The following is a 22,913-nucleotide window of genomic DNA, read 5'->3' on the forward strand; positions in this document are numbered from 1 at the left end:
TCCCAGTGCAAGCACCCAGTGAGCAGGCCAAGGGTGACAGTGGCAAGAAAAATCTCCCTAGAGCATGCGGAAGAAACCTTGAGAGGAACCAAGACTCAAGGGGGGGGGGCATCCTCCTCTGACTACCTCACTGTTCAGTCACTTTTAACTGAATGGTCTGTTGAAGAACATGTATAAATATTAAAATGAGCAGAGTAGAGGAGAATCAAGAAGAAACATTTGGTAACATGAAAATTGGCTAATGCATACAGTATAGTAACAAATGTTTAATATCTGAGACACCTGTCTTTTTAGATGCTGACAAACCAATCAAAAGTAGTTGTTTTATTAATTTACCTAACTGAAATTACAGAAGAACATGCGTGTTGTCCAAAATATCAATCAGGAAGATTAGCATTACATTTCATGCTTGGAAAACATGGTCAAATGCACTGGTTATACTGGTAATATTGCATGTTGCTTGTACATGTCATACAAAAGTGCAATAATATTTTAATGCCCAAGATGTAAGTACAGTCTACAGTAAATAATAATTACCCATTACTGTTACTGTTAAAGTTGCCTGGATTTCAGTTAGTTTCATTAAGAACCACAGAAATGTCTGAAGACATGGTGTAAACAATCTTTTAATGCTGCAGAAATCCAGAATTTCTTCAATATACTGTGGGTGACTTAAAACCGTTTACATTTATGTAGTATTAAGCTGATGATCTTCAGTTTATGAAGGAGGCTGGCAGGGGAACGTTGATGCTCCATGTTGTCCACCACCAGGTGGCGGTAGAGGTGTATCCATGAAGCGAGTCTTTTTATGAACCATTTTTATGTACCACAGTTGCTTCAGCAATCTCCGGTGTTTTGACTGTGTTCAAATACTTCATTAGGTTTTTAGATGTCACTCCTTCCCATTGGTGTCTGTTAGCTACCAAGTGTGTGCCAAGGAACAAAATTAAAGAAGGGGTGACACTTAATGTCACTCACACCTCCGCCCCCGGAGCCCAGGCGATAGCCAGCGTCGTACTGCAGAAGCTGCGGCACAAAAACAGGACATGCAGAGAGTTTATTGGCTTACAAACCAAGAAACGCCCATGCTTTCCAGCTAAATGAGTTATCGTTTCCCTGCTTGGGAAAAGCCGAGCAGAGTGGCCTCTGTGAGCAGGGTTACCTCTGTGAGCAGGGAGGAAGCTGCAGCACTCAGGTGGTCTGGAATGAGCAGTTGGGTATGTGGTTGCACTCCTGTAGGATGGCACTGCCAGAGAGGCTGGTACCATAAAAAAGTGGGCAAGCAGACTTAAAGGACTTTTTTTCTCAGGTTCTGAATAATTGTGTCAAGAAAAATGACCAGGGTCCTTTAAAACTGAGCAAGGTCATAAGGGTCATAAGTGAAAATCCAATTCTCTATAGTTACAGAACAGGGTAACACCTGACTGTGATCAAATCCATAGGCCAGATATCACTGATTTAGTCTTGAATCAAAGTTTTAAAAAGTATCCATGTCATAATTCATTTATAAGGTTATTTCACTCTAAGGAACCAAAGAGACTCTGCTTACCATTCCAGTAAGAAGCTCAAACAGTAATGCTCCCAAACTCCACCAGTCACAGGCTTCTGTGATTTTGGAGACTCCCCCAATTTCTGCTCCAGGAATGATGTAATGTACATATTACTGAGGTTTAATTATATACTTTAATAATGTACATATGTAGATATATAAAGTACATAAAATATGTATATCATTCAATGAAACCTTACAATTAAGATTGTATTCCTTGTGCTTGTGCATACTTGCCTGGTGCGCAGTACATTTGTTCCAGAGCCTTACGGCTGATTTCAGACTGAACCTCCGTCCACTGTCCAAAGTATGTCAGACACACCTTTCCTGTTCAGAATAAATCTCATTTAGTTTAGCTATGGATAGTTCATCCTGTTGGTCAAACTTGTGCTGGGTATATTTTAATGACCCCTCACACAAGTCATTAAGAGCAGGGGTTTTCAGCTCCAGTCCTGTGAAGCCACTGCCCTGGACACCTTCAGGTTTCAGGTCTGCCCTGCCTGATCCAAGACACAAAGGGCTTATGAACTCAAACAGGTGTGTTGGGGAGGAGGTAAAACTTCCCAGGACTGTAGATGAGAACCCTTGATTATGATAAAAATGCAAAAATATAAAGATTTCTTCACATCTAGTAGGTTTATTTCCTTTTTTGACAAAATGTACAGTAATACACTCACCATTGCTACTGAGCAGGATGTTCCTGGGGTTGAGATCCTGACAGACAATGCCTTGCTCATGAAGGCTCTCAAGGGCCAGTAAGATCTGTGCACCCCATATTCGTACCTCTCCCTCAGGGAGACCCCATCGGGCCTGATGAACCGTACCACTAAAGCTCCTTGTCCCAAGTTGGGGCCGGTGAAAGCAATTGTCAGCATCTCTAAGCTGCTCCAAAGACTGTCTCTCCTCTCTGAAGTGCCCATGAAAAGAGCCACCAGTGTTGGCTGCAGGAGGATCGGAGAGAAGTCCCCTACTTGGTTCTCTGCAAAGAAGGCTAAGGAATTCCCTGCTTTCCTCTCCACCCTCCACAAGCTCTCTCTGCACCTCCTTCACATCCTTTCCTGTACTGTTCAACTGTGGAGCCATGTTCACAAAGTCTAAGGGCAAACTTAAAGGTGATAAACATTTGGGTTCCAGTGGAGAAACCAAGGCTGGTTGAGAATTTCCTGAGCTCAAGCTCACCACAAATTGAGAGCTCTCAGAATCAACTACAGTTTGGGAGTTACATATAGTATGTACACAAGTAATGTCCGCTTGACTTTGGCTCTGCAGTGGTAAATGTAGAGTGTTGGGAACTATACGCACTTTCTGTGTGAGGACATTGACAGTGCTACAGAGGATTGGCTGTGTGGCTTCACCGAATAAAGAGCGCAGAGTGATCTGAGGTACACCGTTGATCCCAAGAATATCTGAATTAGACTCTGTGGCTGTTAAACTCTTTTGGTCCTGAGTGGGTTTAGCAGCATTCCAGGCTCTGTCAATGTCTAAGTTGGAGTCGACCCGCTCAATGCGGACGTCGTTTCCTAAAAGGTCAGTGGTCACGTTGAGTGGATCTCGAGTATCCACTATCACACAGGGATGAACGGGAAGTGGTGAATTATCCTGAGATGCAAGACAGTTATGCTGACCATTAGTTGGGGCACGGGAAAAAGTATTCATCTTAACTGCACAGGAATTTGAGGATTTTTCTTGCTGAAGCTCAACCTGTTCCAATCTGGAATTGTGCAGACATCCTGTTTCCTCACAATAGGAGTGGGTCCCGCAGCTCTCCAGCTGATGTTGAATCTCATTCCAAAAAGCCGGTGAATCCGGGTCCAAACTTTCCGAATGGTCCCTTCCAAGAAGTGTGTCCATGCCACATTCGTCCTCTCCATTCAGGTGGCTGAGCTGGCTCAGCATAGGAGATGTGTAGGTGGTCTTCAGTTGGTACCTGTGCTGCTTGGGGCTAAAGCATTCTGGATGTTCTTTGGCTACCTTGCTCCTGACTCTGTACAGTTTGGAGAAGAGCCTACACCCTAAAATGTGACAAACATAATTCCTGTTGGTGCTTGAACACAGTTAAATCTAATTAAATTCAGCTTTTTGCCTAATTACAGCCCAAGCAATCGAACATTAATTTGAAAACATACATTTGCAAAATGTATCTATTAGCAGTGTATCAACATGCTTTCTTCTTTAGCATGGGATTTTATGTGACTCACCTTGAACATGTTCTAGATGCAAGAACACAGAGTCCTCACTGATGTAATACCTCAGAAGCTTCACCATGAAAGGAACACCCTGAGGAATGATGGTGGGCCGCTCTCGACTCTCCCAGCTAGACTTGGGCAAGCTCTAGAGGAGAGTATAAATCATGCATGTAAACTCTGATATGCATGTGACTGTCTTGGATACAATTTCTCTCTCTCATATTATATATATATATATATATATATATATATATATATATATATATATATATATATATATATATATATATATATATATATATATATATATCAGTGCACCTGAGGAATAAATACTGACATGTGGATGTCCTTTAAAGATAGAAGTAATAAAACAAGCCAGTGAATAATATAATAATAAAAAATACATTTTAGAGGATAATTAAAATCAGCATCTTAAAAAAAATACAAGTCACCTCTTATTTCCAAGCATTGCCTGCAGTTTTTGGCAACATGCAAAATCTTGTTTCTGTTTTTAGAAAGATGAGAGGCTTTAAAATAAGAGGTCCAAGAGCTTTTAACTGGATCGATGTTTACAGCTCATTGGGTAAGAGAAGACCTGAGAGTATTCCCATTGATGTTATCAGCCTTCTGGCTAGAGTTCTAGCATTAGGACATGACTGTTAGCTACGTACCTACCTTAATCACAAACGTCTCCTTGCTAATGAGGTTTTGAACAGTCAGAACCTACAAACAGAAACACTAATACAGCTTTAGGATATCAAGTGTGACATTCTGGACAGTTTATATCATATACAAAAATGTGTGCACACACACACACACACCATAAAAACTAAGGTGGAAGAAGTATTTTTCCAAGTTGAATTTGAAAACATTCTTAGATGTACCACATTCTGCATTTGCTCAATAGATCCATATGACACAAGCAGTATTTTCTAAAACTACATATTAGTTTTAGTCCTAGTTATGGTCCATGGTGTTTGTGACCAGGGGTCCCTGACAGTCTAACTAGCCATGTGCTCAATGTTAAGGCAAACAAATCTCCCTCTCATTATGTACAGGTAGTTGGTCCTCAGTACACATACATAAAGCACTCTCTCCAAATATGGTGACGTGCTTGAAAGTGTTGGGTGGAATGCATTTCAAGATGCAGGTGTGGCAGACGTAAACAGATCTGACTTCATCATGGCCAAGGTCACTTAGAGAAACATGTGTAGAATGAAACCAAATCAAGAAACAAGGATGATCGGTTATTTGCTATCATTCAAGCCCCATACACTTGCAATGTAATAAACTGACTCACCTTGTGAAAATAAGATTAGTTTGCACTTTGAATGGCTGAAATTATCATTTGTTTACATTCCAGAACTCAAGACTGGAGTCTCGCGTGACACCACTTTAGCAGTGTCACTTCTGTTTTTCTTGACAAAGCTTTCACAAAACATTATTTTTAGAAAATAACTTCCATGCTTCGTTTCACACCACAACACACACTTGGCATACAGACATACGGAAGCGTTATTAGCCAGAAATAACAAATACAGTCGCTGTCCTTACCTTATCAATAACCCCCACAACTTTACACATCTCCAGATCCTCCACTGGTGAGCTGAGATGTCTGATAGACCTAAATCTTAGGCTGCTGTATCCCTGGTGGTCAAAAATACCATCACCGTTGTTGCAGAATCAAAGCTGTTGTAGCTTGTAAATTACCTCAAAGCCACCTCCCTACGTTAATATATTCAAAACGCAGCAGGCATCTTGAAATTACACATTTACAGTACTTGACAGGCACACTTATCCAGAGTGACTTACATATTGATCAGTATGACAATACATGCACTGCCTGGGAATCAACCCCATGACCTGGTTGTTACTAGAACCAGGCTCTACCTGCTGTAACAGGTGAGCTACAGGAGCTTGTACAACATGAGAGAGTTGTGAGTAAAGTGAAGGAGAAAAGGTTGTGCTATTGCTTTGTGCACTCCAAAGAGGAAGAGACAGGCATCTCAGACATATGAATTTGGCTGTGGGCTAAAGAGAAAAAGTACAGATGAGGCTAAATTCCATCGTTAGACCTATGTGTTTGTTTGTGTGTGTGTGTGTGTGTGTGTGTGTGTGTGTGTGTGTATATGAACAGAAACACTAATACAGCTTTAGGATATCAAGTGTGACATTCTGGACCATTTAATATCACATAAAAAAAGTTTGTGAATCCTTTAGAAGTTTCTATTTCTGCATACATTTTACCTAAAACTTCATCCGATTGTCACACAAGTGCTAAAAGTAGATAAAGAGAATGAATGCAACAACTGAGACATAAATATAAATATCTGGCATTTATTTATAGAGGAAAATGATCCAATATTACATATCTGTGAGTGACAAAAGTGAGAAACTTTGCTTTCAGCTCCCTTGTGCAGCAATAATTACAACTAAATGTTTCCGGTAATTTTTGATTAGTCCTGCACATCAACTTGGAGGAATTTTAGCCCATTTCTCCATACAAAACAGCTTCAACTCAGCCATGTTGGTGGGTTTCTTCCAATTAACTGTTTGCTTCAGGTCCACAACATTTCTACTGGATTAAGGTCAGGACTTTGACTTGGCCATTAAAAAACCTTAACTTTATTCTTCTTTTGGTAGAACGACTTGTGTGCTTAGGGCCATCGTCTTGCTGCATGACTCACGTTCTCTTGAGATTCAGCTCACAGATAGATAACCTGATATTTTCATTTAGAATTTTCTGGTATAATTCGGAATTCATTGTTTCATCAATCATGGCAAGTCGTCCTGGCCTAGATGCAGCAAAACAGGCCCAATCATGATACTACCACTACTGTGTATTCACCGAAGGGATGAGGTTTTTATGCTGGAATGCAGTGTTTTCCTTTCTCCAAACATAATTCTTATTTAAACCAAAAACATACATTTTGGTCTCATCCATCCACAAAACATTGTTCCAATAGCCTTCTGGCTTGTTTGTGTGATCTTTAACAAATTGCAAACAGGCAACAATGTTCTTTTTGGAAATCAATGGCTTTCTTCTTGCAACTGTGCCATGCACACCATTGTTGTTCAGTGTTATCCTGATGGGGGACTCATGAACATTAACCTTAGCCAAATGTGAGAAATGCCTTTAGTTGCTTTTGAAGCTAACCTGGGTTCCTTTGTGACCTCACAGACCTATTACATGCCTTGCTCTTGACATGATCTTTGTTGGCCAAACACTCATGAGGAGGGTAATAATGGTCTTGAATTTCTTCCATTTGTACAAAATACGTCTGCCTGTGGATTGGTGGAGTCCAAACTCTTTAGAGATGGTTTTGTAACCTTTTCCAACCTGATGAACATCAACAACTCTTCTTCTGAGGTCCTCAGAAATCTCCTTTGATTGTGCCATGATACACTTTCAGAAATGTGTTGTGAAGATCAGACTCTGATAGATCCCATTTCTTTAAATAAAACAGGGTGCCCACTCACGCCTGACTGTCATCCCCTAGATTGACAACACCTGACTAAAATTTCATCTTCAAATTATCTGCTAATCCTAAAGGTCCACATACTTTTTCCCCTCACAGATATTTAATATTGGATCATTTTCCTCAATAAATAAATGATGGAATCAAAACTTTTCATATTATTTGTTTGATGTGGTTCTCTTTATCTACTTTTAGGATTGTATGACAATCTGATGAAGTTTTAGTTTATACATACATATACACATTATATATATACACACACACACACACACACACACACACACACACACACACATACATACATATATATCCTTTACCCCTAATTGTGTGCTGCCTTTGCTGAGGTTACTTTGCAGATGAGAGTTGAAGATCTCTTCTGCTCTCTTCAGATACTGAGCGGTCTTCCGCTTCACAGCCTCCCGCCTCTCTTTGTTTGGATCCACTAAAAGATAGAGGAGAAAGGTTCAAATCCTCATCTTCTCCCTGTGTTGAAGTGCATCACTCATACTAAGGCTCAAGTAAAAAAAAAAAAAAAAAATCAATAAATAAAATAAAACAAAACAAATTATAAAAGGCTACTGCTGACGAAACAACCAGTGGTTCGCTGTTCACAACCAGTGGTTCGCTGGTTGGAACACAGAACAGAACATAGTGCAATCAGGAAGAAGACATGTAGCTACTACCACACTTTGCTTAGTTTTAGGAAAATGCCAACACCTTATCAGCACCTCTATAGCAGTTAGACTACAAGACTTCTCACAGTCACACACTTCTGAAAAGAACAAACTGTTAAAGCAAAGTGAAACAACTTGCCTACTTTCCATGTTCAGTATGAAGCTACCCTTGCCAACAAGAAACCTTTACAAAGCCTAATGAGTTCTTACAATGCTTTGTTTTGATCAGCCCTCACTGACAACTTGCTGGAAGACAGTGTAAAAGTGATGGGGCAGGGATACCCTACCTAATGGAAACCTTAGACTTTTTTTTTTTTTCAATGCTACATCAACTACACACAACTGTACCTTTATTTCAATGCTACATCAACTATACCTTTGACTACTGAGGAGAGGATAAAATATTCTATACACATGAACAGAATGTACTAAAAAGCTGGTTTCACAGGTTCTCAGACTGCTTCTACTTAAGAAAGGACTGAGCAGAATCCTTGAGCAGAAGTCAATTCAACAAACTGAACTAAGGAACATGACCAACGATGTACCTTCTGAAGTGCCTCCTCCAGGCACACAAAAAAGACATGGAATGTTTTCCAAGGTTGTAATATTTATGTTTTTGTTTGTTCACATTTTCTCAAACTAGATTCTCAACTAATAATTATATTTTGTTCTTTTCTGACAGCTACTGTAGATTTCATTATTGTATCAAACTGCCCTCATATATGACAAGTAATTCTGCCAAAGTAATTGTCATATTGTGATTTTTGACATACTGAGCCATACTGGAGACAAAGGAATAAAAAAAAAACATTGATGTTACGCTGATACGATCTGTAATTAAACTTTCTCTGGATGACATATGTTCAGAACTAGAGGCTTTATCTGTAGTGTTTAAACTTTAGCTCTTTGACAAAAGGGAGGTTGCAGGTTCTTTGAACCTTTTAATGCATTGAAATGTAATGTATTGAATTCACAAAAGCAAAGTGAAAGTAATACATGCTAGCACCTTGAACTCCATTTAGCAGCAGATCCACACCATTCTTGTAGTAGCTGAATGCAGCCTCGTAGTCCTCATTGACTTCCCTGTCCAGGGCCATGCGGATCTGCTTGGCTGCATCCACCAAGTAGTCTCTTTTAGACATGTCTGCCCCAAAGTCCTGACTGGAGCAACAGCCCACAGAATGGAGAAGAGGATATGTAGGTAGGGAAGGGTCCTTACGAAGAGCCACATGTCTGAGACGGGATCGCTCCTCCAAAAGTCTCCTTACTGCCCACAGCTCTACAGGCATCCTCTCTTCCTCCCTCCAGCCACACTGCTGTTATATTTGGAGTAAATTGCATTACATTGTAATATACAAATGAGAACTAATTTTAAACAATTTTAAAAGGAAATGTTAATTGAGTCAGCTAGAAAATAAGGATTCTGTCTCTCAATTTTTTCCAGATGGGTTTTTAAAGCCATAGTCAGTAAAGGTACTTGGAGGTCTTACCTTTGCCCTGGAGCTCCATCCCAAAAGTAAGGCAGGCTGAAGAGCAGTTACCTAATGCCTGATCTTCTCCAGCTATCCAAGACGGGTTGTCCACCTTTGAGCCACCAGAATGAATGAATGAAGTTATCAACACAACACCACAGTGTCAATGGTGTCACTGCAGTAACGCAGTAATCAGCAATGGAATTAGGAGGGTGACCGATGACTCAGGAGTCGTTAGACTAGTCAGACTGTCAAATTCTTAATTTTATACTGTCAGGAAGCAAAAATAAAAGAAGCAATGGCTTGTGGGAGGCATTGTTATGGACTGGCTACAGTGGCAAAGTTTTTTAAATAAGCAAACAAAAATACATATTGCCCCAGTATTCTAAACCAAAATTATAACAAATCTACAGTTCTCCACAAAATAATATTGAGTTTGTACGGTAAGCCCAATTTCCAACAGAGGGTGAAGCCAGCCATAAGTGATCAACATATATAACACCAATTTACCCCGATACCATGTCCTTCGATCTGGGCTACTCGGTTTCCGTTTGAGGTTCATTATTGTAACAATCAATGTGTAGCCTACACTGATACCTCATAGCAGTGTAGACTACATCGATAGCTAACTAATTTAGCTCATAGCAGATTGTGAGCGAGATATAATGAACCGTCTGCCTTAGGTCCCTGTCGAATTGTGTACACGGGTATCCTTTAGTTCCTCCAAACGAAAGAACTGGGAGAGGACTGCAATGAAGCCTCCACAACTGTCAAAACATTCAGCTCAACCCATTCACATATCCCCTCAAACAAGCGCGAAACAGCACATCACTCACCCAGTTTTCAGATTACTGAAACCACACCGAAAATCTTACACAACTGATAAATATTTTACCATTGGATAACTAGCTAGCTAACGTCACTTAAGTTACGCATTTCATATACAGAGGATTTTGTGAACTAAAACGCATCCGTTGTTTTAGATAGCTTATACTTCAAGACTATATATTCAAAGCATCGGTATCGAAACATTCTGTGATGGAGACAGATAAAGACCAAAGCGGTACGTAAGATTGCTTTTTACCTAAACTGAGATTTCCATGCCCTCATTGCCGCGCCCCTGCAACATTAGCCGTAGGAGGCTCGCACAGATATCACGGTCCGGAGGAACATCCACACTACACCCTACTGGATACTGGCGACGTCACCAACGAGGCCATTTGCGTTATAGCGCCCCCATGGGTGTAGGTTTTACAAAAAGAAAATTTGTCATATCGGTTACCCTTTTAGTTCCAACCATTGGCTACATATATACAGCGTATGGTTCCAATCCTAATCTAGCACCCCTCTCTCTCGAAACTTGGAGTACTTAACTGCAATTACCTATATATCTGTTCATATGTGAGTATAAATTTGCAATAAGTTTACCATAGCAAAGGAGGTTACAATAAGAGCCCTAATAAAGGACAGTGGTCAGACTGGTCAGATGTCCTGCTGTCAGATTGGAGAAGATCACATACACAATGACTGATTTAAAAAATACAAATTACTTTCACACATCACATATGATTATAAATTCCCATGAGAATCACACCTGAAGGCAAGAGCAAGTCACTTAAAGAATAGCAAGAAAGAGAGAGAGTAGTGTAATGGTATAGAATATCAGAGGTACAGGACCTCGTGGGAGTGGGTAATTACAGCATTAGCAGAGACCAGCTGGGTCCAGGAAGCAGGAGACCAGAGCGGGAGGGGGGAGTAATGGGCTTGGGTGTGTCAGGTTACATAAAATGCAGCCTAATCCGACAGAGAATCACATCTCATGTCCCACTGTCTCTGTCAACACCCCATCTTAATCAAGACCCTAGCATAAACATAGTATGTTCAAGTATACATATAACACCCACTACAATATACAATATATTAAGAGAAATGAATGACCATTTAAAAAGAAATAATGTTTGATTTAATTTGAGTGATTTGTTCAGTGATTTGACAGACCCCTTACCAATTAATGAGTGACCCAGTAATGAGTGCTCATTAAGATCATTAATCTATCATATTAAGTTTTCAGTGACTGGGTGCTCTTTGGCATCAAAAATGGGAAAATCAAGTAATGTAAACTGGTTTCAAAGATGCAGTGCATGAAATAATTTTATTACTGAATTGGTCTTAAATGACAACCTTACTTCTACATGCAATCAAACAGAGAATACACTGAAATTACATATTTAAAGTAATTTTTCAATCAAATCAATCGTCACATTATGGTTAGGCACTCTTGAACTTCACATTGTATGAGACATAATAACCATTATTGTACATGTAAAGTTTCTGATCTGTAGGGTTATAATCCAGGTTAACATAGAAACTCTGAAACTTTTCAAACGGAAGGCTTACATAGTTCTCCTTTCCTGTGTGGGTGTCATAAGCATAGAAGATCTCCTCTGTGTGGGTGTCTACCGATCTTGTAGCATAAAGGATGCCACAGATCATGAAGGCATTAGTCACAGACTGTTTGAATATGGTGGTCTCCCAAACCTCTGCCAGCGCAAATGATTCCTCATCTATCTTACCCAACACCAGTTTACCCCTTGACTCCTCTGTAGCATACGTTACCCATAATCCAGTCTCGTCGGCTGCAAAGTCTAAGTTCTGATCGGGTGAATAGTGGTAGGAGAATCTGTTGCTTGCCTTTGGCACCACCCTGTACACTGCTGTCTGTGTGGTCATATTGTACTTTGCCATGCTGAAAGGGTTTCTGTACTGATAATAAAAGGTGTTACCATGTACAATATAATTGTTACCTGTGCCCTGCCAGTCCTTTGCAGTATTTATATAGAGCTCATATGTTTTCATTGTTTGTCTCATGATCAGACTGTAGTAGTCTGCATAAACATGAATTCTTCTTAACTGTCTGTCAGAATAAGCATAGTACCAGTACATCTGCTCAAAACCAGGCAGTGGCTTAGAATCTTTTCCCCATCCTCCATAATTGTAGTTAGAGGCCAGGTTGGCATTCAACTGACTAACTACAGGTTTGCCAACTCTTAGAATGCCTCCATGCTTGCAGGAACCTGAAAAGAAAAGTAAAAGCAGGGATGTTAATATATTCACTATGACTTGGTGCTATAGCACAAATAAATGCTTCTTAGTGAATATTGGGAAATACTATATAATTTGTTTAGTATTTTTTCTTATAGATTTAATTAGAGCCATAGCAAAAAGTATTCCAAAATAACATATAATGCAAAACAGGAGTGTTACAACAGACCTGAAATATCTGTGTAAATAAAAAAGTGAAGGTTTGTACTAAATTAACATTTTAGATGACACAAGAATATTACCAATTTCTGCATTTGAGAAGTTTTCCTGTCTATCCTGGCATTTCTCCAGCTTCTTTTGGAGTTTGGCAAACTCAATGCGGATGACCTCTAAGTTGCTCTTGTCATAGCTTTCCAGCTGATCCACAATCAAGCTCATATTGCGAATCTTAAAAAAAAGTAATAGATACAGAGCAGTGAAAGCTGCCTACCTTATGTAGGGATCACACTTAGAATTTTTTGAGATGCAAGTTGTACATTTACTTGATATGTCGTGCTCGGTCATTAGGGATCTTTCAGGTTCATTTGAAATGATTGATACCTCAATGTAAAGGCTATCAAAGGCTGGGGAAGAGGAGTTGAGGGATGTCTTCAGCTGTGTGACCAGTGCCTCAAATTCCCGCAGCTCGATCCTCAGGAGCTCAAACTCCAGTTTGATATACTTGTCAGGCCCACTTTCCAGTACCTCCACACGGCCAGTCAGGTTCTTGAGCTCCTCAAGAAGAATAACCAGCTGGCCTTTGAAAATATTGAGCTGCGAGGAAGGAAAGAACATTTACAGCATATGCTCCTTCATATATCCAAAATTTAAAATTTGCAAAATTGACCAGCGTATTTTCAGCAGTGTGTACTACAGAAAGTACCTTGTTAATATGGAGCTCCACATCAGCAGCTAGCTTATTCGAAGATACTTCCGCATTCCCAACACGGTCCGCAGGGAATGTAGTGTCGGGCAGGTACACATGGCAGATGCACTGCCCAGACTCTCCCACTGTGGCCGTGACGTTCCCAGAGCCCCAGTCCTCCATCGGCTGAAAAGAGAAGAAAATAAATAAATAAAAGGTGGAAGATCAAATTTAAAATAAACAGTTTCATTTTTTTGAATCAAGCATTACCAGCCATGCATAAGTTGGACTGGCAAACAAGAGGAGCAGAAGAAAATGGTGCATTGTGTCTTAGGCTTTCTCTACTGAGTGGCTCCAGCTGAGCCGAGTCATCGGCCTTTAAAGGTCAAGGTATCAGGAACACCTTAAACACCTGTCTCATTCTCATGCTTATTGCTGACTGACAGTCCCTATAAAGATTTCAAACTAACCTTGGGTGGGTATGCATTCATGTTTGCTTACTATGTTGAGAGTTAATAAGGCAATACTAATTAACGCTTTATTGGTAGACAAGGGAAGTAAGAAAATGGCAACATGTGGTAGATGATAGATTGATGATACACGAGAAAATACACTGCATGGAGAGCCTGGTGCAGTAATCAAAATTCATATTGTAATCTTAGGCTGACCTTGTCTGAAATATACGAAAGGGCACTTTTTGGTGATGGCCACACCTGGTTCAATATAGCAAACTCATCTGGATAAAAAAAACAAAACAAAACAAAAAACTATCCCTGTGTAAAGATGCTGTAAAGGAGTGTTGGTTTGTTATGGAGAAAATGTTCACCATCATGACGTCTCTTTGTGCTAACATAACAACATGTTTTCAGTAGTTCAAAGTTTGAGATGGTTGCTGATTTATGTCATATAATCACAAAATACTGCTCGATATTCACACAACTCATTTCATCAGTTCAGAAATTACAAGTTGTTGTAACTAACATATTTCATTTCACTTTTTTAAAAAGCCATTTATGTTTTATTAAACTCTTCTAGTTCTGTGTCAAAATGTGTGTGGAAATGATAACTGATAGCATTTCAGGACATTTGAGAAGGAGCTAGAGAGCTAGGGATTTTAACATTGCAACCCTCACAGAATCCTTATGTAATGATAAACATCTTGGTATATGTGCAGCCAGCAATGAAATTAAAATGTAAAAAGTTGCAAGATTTAATTAGTAATTAATAATTAATAATTATTTCTCCTTATGAAAAGTAACCAAAGTATACATTGCATAGACATTTAAATAATGTATTCTGTAGATAATAACAAAAAAAAAATACAGCCTATTTTCTCAAATGTATTCTTAACCTACAAACAATGCTTGGCAGAGGTGCTCAGCCATGCTGCTGGAGATCCACTGCCCTGAAGGATTTATACTCAAGCCTAAAATAGATCAGGTTTATGAAGGTATTCAGCATAAACTGAATTTATTATGCATTTATTATGCATTTGAAATGTGTTAGTCCGAGCATTTGGCATTCTCAGTGAATTAATTGTCTATTTTAGGATTTTGCAGAAACTCCTACAAAGATTAATTTTTGATTTCCAAATGCTCTGAAGATCACAGGAAATTAATTTTGGTGAGTCATTTTCTGCTTATACAAAATAATTCCTGTTTAGAAAATTCTACATGCATTTTTATTTATACATTGAATTACTGATGTAATAAACAGGTTTATCCCAACCATAATCTGACCTCTCATTATAATTCACAACACACATCACAAGCTCTAACTCAGAAGAAGCCAGCTACATATAAGGTATGACCTAGCTTGGTTTGAAAATATATCTTAGTTTTAAGAATGATGATGTATGTGTGCATTTAAAGTGCATAGGAGTGTTTATTTATCATTGGATTAATAACAGTAAACAAGAACATTGATAAGTGTACAATGACAAGATTCACCATGGTATACTGCTCAAAGGATTTTATTAATAAGACTGAAATGCAATATATTACATTTTAGTGTTCTGTGTCTTTATAGAACATATACACCAAAAACCACATGCATTTTCAGTTGTACTTTCAGATCAATAGCTGTGGTTTATTAGAGATATTCTGCTTGAACCAAATATGATAGCTGACATAATAACCTTTATTGTACATGTAGAGTTTCTGATCAGTGGGGTTGTAATCTAGGTACACATAGGTATCCTGGAACTTCTCAAATGGTATACTAACATGGCTCTCTTTTCTCGTGTGGGTGTTATAAGTGTAAAAAATCTCCTCTGTTTTAATATCCACAGATCTGGTAGCATAAAGAACACCACATACCATAAAGGTATTGCCCACAGATGGTTTGTAGACACTAGTCTCCCACACTTCCTTTAAAGCAAATGATTCCTCATCTATCTTACCCAACACCAGTTTACCCCTTGACTCCTCTGTAGCATACGTTACCCATAATCCAGTCTCATCAGCTGCAAAGTCTAAGTTCTGATTGGGTGAATAGTGGTAGGAGAATCTGTTGCTTGCCTTTGGCACCACCCTGTACACTGCGGTCTGTGTGGTCATATTGTACTTTGCCATGCTGAAAGGGTTTCTGTACTGATAATAAAAGGTGTTACCATGTACAATATAATTGTTACCTGTGCCCTGCCAGTCCTTTGCAGTATTTATATAGAGCTCATATGTTTTCGTTGCTTGTCTCATGATCAGTCTGTAATAGTCTGCATAAAGACTGAAACTCTTAACCAGCGTATCAGAGAAACCAGCATACCAGTACATATTTTCAGAGCCAGATCGTGGGTTTGAATCTTTACCCCACCCTCCATATTGATAGCCTGCATTCAGGTGTGCATTCAGCTGGCTAATGATTGGCTTACTGAGTCTTGAGATGCCACCATGGTTACAAGATCCTAGAAAAAAAAATACATTCATAATAAAACAAAAGCATAGTAATGAATTTAACTGTTCAAAAAATATAAATTCAGCCTATATTTAGAATAAGATATTTTAAGATATTTTAGCCTCACCTATATTAGGATTGAAGATTTCATTGTGTTGTCTCTCACATTCTTCTAGTTTCTGCTGAAGCTTGATATATTCTCTACGTGTCACCAGTAGCAGGTTCTTGTCATATGTGGTTTCCAGTTGAGTCAGCACAACAATCATAGAGGTGATCTGTACACAGAAGAGAAGAGAAGAGAAGAGAAGAGAAGAGAAGAGAAGAGAAGAGAAGAGAAGAGAAGAGAACACTTAACACTGTGGGAACAAACAAAAATAAACACCAGAACATGTGAAAACAAAACAAAAATAATCAACGGAACATGTGAAAACAAAATAAAGGCTGCAAAATACACAGAGCTGCTGTTACAGGCTGCCATTTGCATGGGACCATCTTGAACTCATGTATGTTTTCAACAGCCCCTCAAGTTGTGGACAGTCTCATTACAGAGCTTGCATTTCCTTTATAGAGAACACCTAATAATTATGGTTAGGTTTAGGGTCGGTTTTACCTCTTTGCGGATGCCGATGAGCACAGTAGAAGAAACCTCAAGGGATGTCTGAAGCTCTAAACTCAGGGCTTCTATCTGCTTGATCTGTATCTTCAACTCCTGTATTTGCAGCTCATTGTAGGAGTCAGGGTTATTTTCCATCTGCTTGATTAGCGTTGTGAGGTTGACAACCTTCTCACTGTAGATGGTATGTTTGCTCTCGAACATCTCAACCTGAAATTAGAGGAAGACTCTGAAAACCGAATGATCCATGTACGTACTGTGGGGCACAGATCATTCAGGTTTCAGGGTCAGTGTCTTCCATACCTTGCTGATCTCCATTTCTAACTTGTGGTTGATCTGCACCATGGTCTGCTCCAGGAGCACCAGCTCTTTCATGGGGAATGTGCTGTCTGGCAGGAAGGAGTCACAGGAGCACTGCTCACTGGGACCCAGAGTCTCATTCCTCTCAGTCCAGAGATCCACAGGCTTTATGGAACCAGTTTTAACAATCATTTTAACAATAATTTTTTTAAATACTACATCATTGTTCTAAAGAAAAGGAGGAACTGATTAATAACTTACCCCAAAAGCGATGGTGGAACTTAGGAAAATGAACCAGAAAAGTGTGGCGATCATTCTCAGGTAGGTTTTTCTGTGACAGAGGTCCAGAGCATGAGGGCTTTTAAAGGATGCTCATCAAGAAAATCATCACCTGGCCTCTTCTCACAGTTACTTACTAAGAGCTAAGATCTGCATGCATCCTTGGAATTACTTATGTAATAAACTTTATGTCCTGCAAACATTGTAACCAGCAAGTAAAGGATACAGGTGCAGGTTTTTCTCGGCTTTCTATAATCTGATCTGATCACACTGCAAAGAAAAGAGTTGACTGACATTTGCTTCAGTCCTATAAAACACAACACCTAAAAGCTGCTTACCTTTCTGAAGACACAATCAACAAGTGATAAACACATTAATAAGTTAATGCTACTTTAATAAGTGAATATAAATGTGTTCTAAAAAAAGAGAATACTATATACTAGAACAGAACACAGAATACTAGTAACCCTAAGAGAGATGGTGCTGAAGGATTTGCTTTATTGCTGTGAACATATTTATACACTTGAGTAACATAATTGTTTTTTATAAATCATTTTTACATATTTTTCACATATGGATTAAATTATTTATATAAAGCGCGTGTGTGTGCGTGTGTGTGCGCGCGTGTGTGTGTGTGTGTGTGTATGTATGTATATATATATATATATATATATATATATATATATATATATATATATATATATATATATATATATATATATATATAGTATGCAGAGGAACAGGAAACTCTGAACAGTTTCTCTGAAAACTCTGTGTACTTTACTGAAGTTTTGAACCTAGTTATCAAACCTAGTTATTACAAGTTATTACTAGTCAGCTAGTATGGCCGTTAATATTCAGTTTTGATATAGAAATAGTTTTAGAACAGAAGTGTTCTGTCACTTTCACATGCCACTTGGATTATGTCCTTTGGCTGTACTTTCTGCTCATTTTTTAGGCCTGTTTTTCTTCCTTTCAGATATTTTTGCTGCAGGTTTTGTGGCATTTAGTGCTGGCCTTGACCTGGTCAGGTGGTTGGCCACAGGGCTAAGGTCACCTGGACTGAAGGTCAAGCACGATCCTTGGACTGAGGCGGGTTTGGCGAGAGAGAGCCGAGGGCCATCCTCTGTCAGGTTGGGCTGGGAATAGGAACGGATGGCTGGGGAGCTTGGCGTCCTGTGGGAGCTGGCGGCTCCTCCTATCATAGGGAGGTGCACATGCTCACTGTTCATGTTAGTGACTGAGTAGCGGCCGCTGTTAGACATCGTGATGTGGTGCCAGGAGCTAAGGGGCGTGGCCGAGAAGTGCCGGGGGCCACTGGAGTCTTCCTTTGCTCCGCCTGGCGACATGACCATGGAGCTGCGTGGTGTGACGGCCTCCACAGCGCTCTGGAATGTCTTGAGGATACGCTCGCTCTTCTGCTTTTCCTTCTTCTGTCGGGACTCCACCTTCCGCAGCTGCCGCCGGTGGTCCCGCATCATCTGCTTCCTGGTGTCAGCCAATCCCCTGCAGAACAGCAGCCAGGGGAGTTCATTACCAGAGAAATGACCCTTCATCTGCCTCAGCACCCTCCAAACTGGGCGTTTACTTGTATTTACGAGCATTGCTTAAGTGTATCGTGGATAACACAACTGAAGTGTGAGTTATCTTTTTGGTGATCATTCAGAAGTGGATCTTTAAACATTAAATTGCAATCCTAGACAATCTTGGTCATTATGACCTTCTAGGCAAAAGTTGATTATGTTTGAAACATAACACCAGGAGTGACTTCAGCAGGTCGTTGGCCTTATAATGGTTAGGCTTTGGTGTCATGCACAAAGTAATTTAATCATTCATCCCACCTATAGTCTACCATGCCAGTTCTATCTCGGTCCAGTTTTTGGATGAGCTCTTCAATCTGGAATTGTTCCAGTGGGATACTGGATTGCTGTAATATATGAACAGAAAGTCACACATCATGAATTTGAAAGACACATCACAACAAGTTAAAGAAAACATTAAACAAATTTTAAAGGAGGTCTTTTATCTGAAAGATGTTTATTTATGCATATTGAATCCTTGGTAAGATAATTTGGAGTCAGGAATTAAGAAATAGGCCCTTGCCTGTACGGCCTTTCGGAATTCTGAGACAGGAACTTGCATTGTCCCATCTTTGTCAATATTTCGGAAGAAATCCCAAAGGCGGAGCTTTCGCTGATCAAGATAGTCCTTCATAAATGCCAAAACAGAAAATGTTGTTAGTGAACAGTACAGCCAGTTGTCTATACTATAACTTTGATAACCAACCTAATCAACAACCACCACATTTATATATCCATCTAAAATAAGCATCATAACTCTCACTGTGGTATGGTTTTGATTATATTTATATGTAAAAATTCCTCTTGTACCTGAATGACTTTCATAGGATCGAGCCGCTTTGGAGGTTTTTTAGCAATAAAGCCCCCACCGCCCCCATACTGCACCTCTAGACTGGGATGTTCCTGACACGTTAACTCCAAGAGCTGCATAAAGTTTTCATTCACCAGCACATTCTATAACACACACACACACATACACACACAAACAGAATTACGTTTAATTACACATAGAATCATAAAACAAATGTGGCAAGGTTGTGTCCCCTATCCATTGCTATTGTGTGTTTTCACTATAGACTGTGATATACATGAAACTCACACAGATGTTAATCTCCTCAAGGGCAGTTTTAGGACTGTTCTTTATTACCCCGATCAATGCAAGGGCCCCTTCTACTGTCAGAGAGTTGTAGGCCAGCTGCAACAAAACCCATCATTAGGCTATGAAGAACAGCATATTTGTGTCCACAGTTCAAACCAATTTCCATAGATTTTAATAGAGTAAATTCAGTGAGTCCTAAACCATGGCTGCACCCAAACCCCACTATGAACCTCATCATAAACACATATGTGTTCAGCCTTGAAAATACTGCCCTGTTAGACTTACTGTATGACAAAGCTCACACATCTCCCAAACCCACCTTTAGGTTTCTGAGCGTATCGTTTGACTCCAGCCCCTTGCAAAGCATGCTCACCCCTTCATTGGTAATGCGGTTGTTACTGAAGTCCAGGTACACTAGAGTGTTGTTGAATTTGAGAGCCTCACCTAAAGCCAGAGCTCCCTCATTACCAAAGCCATTCCAGGATAGGTCCAAGTGTTTCAAAGTCACATTGACCTGATAAACATGACATATTAGGCAAAACAAAACTCAGATGCTTCCATTACACAACCCAGTAACATCACATTTATTTGATGTAATTATTATTATGACAGTATATTTATTCTTCTTTATTTTCTGAATGTAATATATGATTTTATGTGTAACTTTTCATACTTTAAGTCCAGCACAGAAAGCCACAGCTCCTTTCATTCTGAGATGATTCCAACTGAGGTCAAGAACCTCGACTCCCTCATTATTAGCTGTGTCAATATAAATACGATTGCTTTAATTTCTGTTTGTCAATAACATACTCACAGAGCCAATATACATGATATGAACATCAAACTGATATACCATAAATCACTGTTGTTAAATCATATCTACCTAGCATTTGGCTCAGGTGTTCACCACCTCTTCCACAGAACTGATTGTGACTCAGATCCAGCTCCTTTACTCTGTAGTTGGTCTAGAAAGAGAGTTCAGACTAAAGCTGGCACGAAAATCCCAAACAGATTGTTTTTGCTTAAACTTCATATCAGTACAGCATAATCCAACTTACTGAAAAGGCTTCTGCAAACCATTTGGCATCATCGTCTGTGAATTCATTTCCTATTAACAAATAAGGGAACTATACTGTCTCTCTACTGACATTGTAAGCGTTATAATGTCAGATGGACCAAAGCAATGTTTCAGCTATTACCTGAAAGTTTGATTGATTTGATAGAAATGTTATCCAGCAGCAGCTTTGCAATACATTCTGCTCCTGCAGATTGGAGGTGATTGTCAGAGAGGTCCTACGTGAAGAGAAGAATATCGAAATTGAAGTCTACTGCCCTCTAATGGATATATATAGTTATACTCTATCGTGTTTAATATGGTAATTAGGGTCCAAGCACAGTGATTAAGACACTATTGGTATTTTTGAGATTTTTCTTATTATTAGTTTCAACCAAGAACATAAAATTGTATGTTCACTATTCATATTGGAGCATCTTAACTCCCAACAATTATTAGTCCAAGTTGTAATAATAAGTACAAAAAGTACCAAGTTTTGAATGGTGAAATTGGCCTTCAGCATCTCCACAATATATCTTGCTCCCTCACCCAGCAAGAAATTGTCCTTCAGTTCCAGTGTTGTTGTGTGCACATCAGTCTGTGTAGAATGTAGAGACACCAGTAATAATTCTATTTACTAAATATTATGCATACTGTATTTTATTTTAGGTGGCTATTGCTTATTTGAGGTTGGATTGTCTTAGTGTTCAACAAAAAATCTTAATTTTATGGCATACAGTTGATTCTTTAGTCACACAAATCTCCATTACCACCAGAGCGATGGCTATTGCTTTTCCTCCTAAAGGGCCGAGGCCATGATGGTTGAGGTTGATGGTGTCAGAGCCGAGGTTTCTCAGGAAGTATCTGACAGGAACAACCCCCACCATCGTACAGGCCTGCAGGTACAGCTCCGCGGTGGACATGTTCTTTCCGCTGCTCTTTGGCTCTGCTGTGTCACAGGGACAGAGGCTTTATCATCCAATGTAGCTAAACCTTCAAATCCACTACCTGACTTCACCTACCTTCAGCTTCCATGTCTGCATCCCACTCCTCCTCATCCTCGAGATCAGTTTCATATGGACTGACCATCTCAGCCAGGCTAAGGGAATCCAGTGACAAATGGGACCGGTCCATATTGCAATCCTCTAAAAATACACACAGTCTGTGAACTGAATGAGGCTTCACCAGTTAATTACTATAATGCAACATGTGTATTTCTTCTTTCCAGATTCAGGGTCTCCATTTCTTGATGTATTTAAATCCACATTGACTTCAGGATAGATCCAGTTGCTGTCTTAGCAACAAGAGTTCATGTGATACCTGCGTTGTTTGTGGAATACTTTTCAGTGGTAGACCATAGTGAGGCTGCAGTCATGAAAGATTCATGATCTAAGCATGACAGGATTGATCATCAGATTTCCAAATAGTATTTCAAGACAAACAATCCAATACTTTCAAGTTTGTTTTGTCAACGTTACAGTGCCAAGATCCACCTCAAATCAGATTATCACCAAGATTAATTCCATTACATAATATTATATTATTAACACATAGTATTTGTGCACTGTATTAATATATTTATGAGCAGTTATAACATATAACATAACATATAAAATACAATAAAATCAAATAAAATAATATATAGTATAATATAGGGAATGTAATGACGCCGAAACCTATAAATAAAAAAACAAACAAATATAAACTGCATATAGAACGCAAATATACAGATTGGGGTTAATAAGTGTCATTAAGTGTCACTATAAATAGTGTTATTTAATGTCGTTCTA

At 39.3% G+C, this 22,913-nt stretch overlaps 4 protein-coding genes across 5 annotated transcripts; all 4 read right to left on the reverse strand.

Moving 5' to 3' along the window:
- Positions 1-309: 309 nt before the first annotated feature.
- On the reverse strand, positions 310-10,532 carry rps6kl1 (ribosomal protein S6 kinase-like 1). 2 transcript variants are annotated; one of them, XM_027015367.2, is made up of 13 exons: positions 10,445-10,532; positions 9,379-9,472; positions 9,108-9,204; positions 8,895-8,999; positions 7,532-7,656; positions 5,290-5,382; positions 4,411-4,458; positions 3,748-3,880; positions 2,227-3,561; positions 1,787-1,876; positions 1,550-1,632; positions 1,163-1,258; positions 310-1,026 (listed from the first exon to the last, which is right to left on the reverse strand). In XM_027015367.2, exons 3-13 carry the CDS (start codon positions 9,175-9,177, stop codon positions 916-918), a joined length of 2,289 nt encoding a protein of 762 aa, XP_026871168.2. In that variant the 5' UTR covers positions 9,178-9,204; positions 9,379-9,472; positions 10,445-10,532; the 3' UTR covers positions 310-915. The 2 variants fall into 2 exon arrangements, with proteins under 2 accessions (XP_026871168.2, XP_026871167.2); XM_027015366.2 differs by having other exon boundaries at positions 8,895-9,204.
- Positions 10,533-11,628: 1,096 nt separating this feature from the next.
- si:ch211-173a9.6 (olfactomedin-4) lies at positions 11,629-13,489 on the reverse strand. Its single transcript, XM_027015368.2, has 4 exons — positions 13,325-13,489; positions 13,003-13,215; positions 12,705-12,849; positions 11,629-12,434 (listed from the first exon to the last, which is right to left on the reverse strand). Exons 1-4 carry the CDS (start codon positions 13,487-13,489, stop codon positions 11,629-11,631), a joined length of 1,329 nt encoding a protein of 442 aa, XP_026871169.1.
- A 1,886-nt stretch (positions 13,490-15,375) lies between these two features.
- si:ch211-173a9.7 (olfactomedin-4) lies at positions 15,376-17,426 on the reverse strand. The gene is made up of 5 exons (XM_027015365.2): positions 17,373-17,426; positions 17,115-17,276; positions 16,809-17,021; positions 16,326-16,473; positions 15,376-16,208 (listed from the first exon to the last, which is right to left on the reverse strand). Exons 1-5 carry the CDS (start codon positions 17,424-17,426, stop codon positions 15,376-15,378), a joined length of 1,410 nt encoding a protein of 469 aa, XP_026871166.2.
- A 911-nt stretch (positions 17,427-18,337) lies between these two features.
- LOC113580676 (leucine-rich repeat-containing protein 74A) lies at positions 18,338-22,257 on the reverse strand. Its single transcript, XM_035532915.1, has 13 exons — positions 22,142-22,257; positions 21,894-22,059; positions 21,614-21,721; positions 21,269-21,362; positions 21,128-21,177; positions 20,953-21,034; positions 20,743-20,828; positions 20,389-20,583; positions 20,070-20,165; positions 19,781-19,924; positions 19,494-19,598; positions 19,232-19,317; positions 18,338-18,896 (listed from the first exon to the last, which is right to left on the reverse strand). The coding sequence occupies exons 1-13, from the start codon at positions 22,255-22,257 to the stop codon at positions 18,338-18,340; spliced, it is 1,887 nt and encodes a 628-aa protein (XP_035388808.1).
- Positions 22,258-22,913: the final 656 nt, after the last annotated feature.

This window comes from Electrophorus electricus, chromosome 13 (assembly GCF_013358815.1).
Source record: "Electrophorus electricus isolate fEleEle1 chromosome 13, fEleEle1.pri, whole genome shotgun sequence".
NCBI classification, from domain to species: domain Eukaryota; kingdom Metazoa; phylum Chordata; class Actinopteri; order Gymnotiformes; family Gymnotidae; genus Electrophorus; species Electrophorus electricus.

Coding starts and splice junctions, on each gene's coding strand:
- rps6kl1 (XM_027015366.2), bottom strand. CDS start 9,177: ATGCCTGTAGAGCTGTGGGCAGTAAGGAGACTTTTGGAGGAGCGATCC. Junction 3,881..4,410: donor AGGAGACGTTTGTGATTAAG/GTAGGTACGTAG, acceptor ACTCTCCTCTAG/AGCTTGCCCAAGTCTAGCTG. Junction 1,259..1,549: donor TTGAGCTTCTTACTGGAATG/GTAAGCAGAGTC, acceptor TTATGGTACCAG/CCTCTCTGGCAGTGCCATCC.
- si:ch211-173a9.6 (XM_027015368.2), bottom strand. CDS start 13,489: ATGGAGGACTGGGGCTCTGGGAACGTCACGGCCACAGTGGGAGAGTCT. Junction 13,216..13,324: donor TGGAGCTCCATATTAACAAG/GTACTTTCTGTA, acceptor CCTTCCTCGCAG/CTCAATATTTTCAAAGGCCA. Junction 12,435..12,704: donor CTTCTCAAATGCAGAAATTG/GTAATATTCTTG, acceptor TTTTCTTTTCAG/GTTCCTGCAAGCATGGAGGC.
- si:ch211-173a9.7 (XM_027015365.2), bottom strand. CDS start 17,426: ATGATCGCCACACTTTTCTGGTTCATTTTCCTAAGTTCCACCATCGCT. Junction 17,277..17,372: donor GTTCCACCATCGCTTTTGGG/GTAAGTTATTAA, acceptor GGTTCCATAAAG/CCTGTGGATCTCTGGACTGA. Junction 16,474..16,808: donor TCATCGGCATCCGCAAAGAG/GTAAAACCGACC, acceptor TTCTGTGTACAG/ATCACCTCTATGATTGTTGT.
- LOC113580676 (XM_035532915.1), bottom strand. CDS start 22,257: ATGGACCGGTCCCATTTGTCACTGGATTCCCTTAGCCTGGCTGAGATG. Junction 20,829..20,952: donor ACACCTGAGCCAAATGCTAG/GTAGATATGATT, acceptor ATATTGACACAG/CTAATAATGAGGGAGTCGAG. Junction 19,925..20,069: donor TTGAGGAGATTAACATCTGT/GTGAGTTTCATG, acceptor TGTGTGTTATAG/AATGTGCTGGTGAATGAAAA.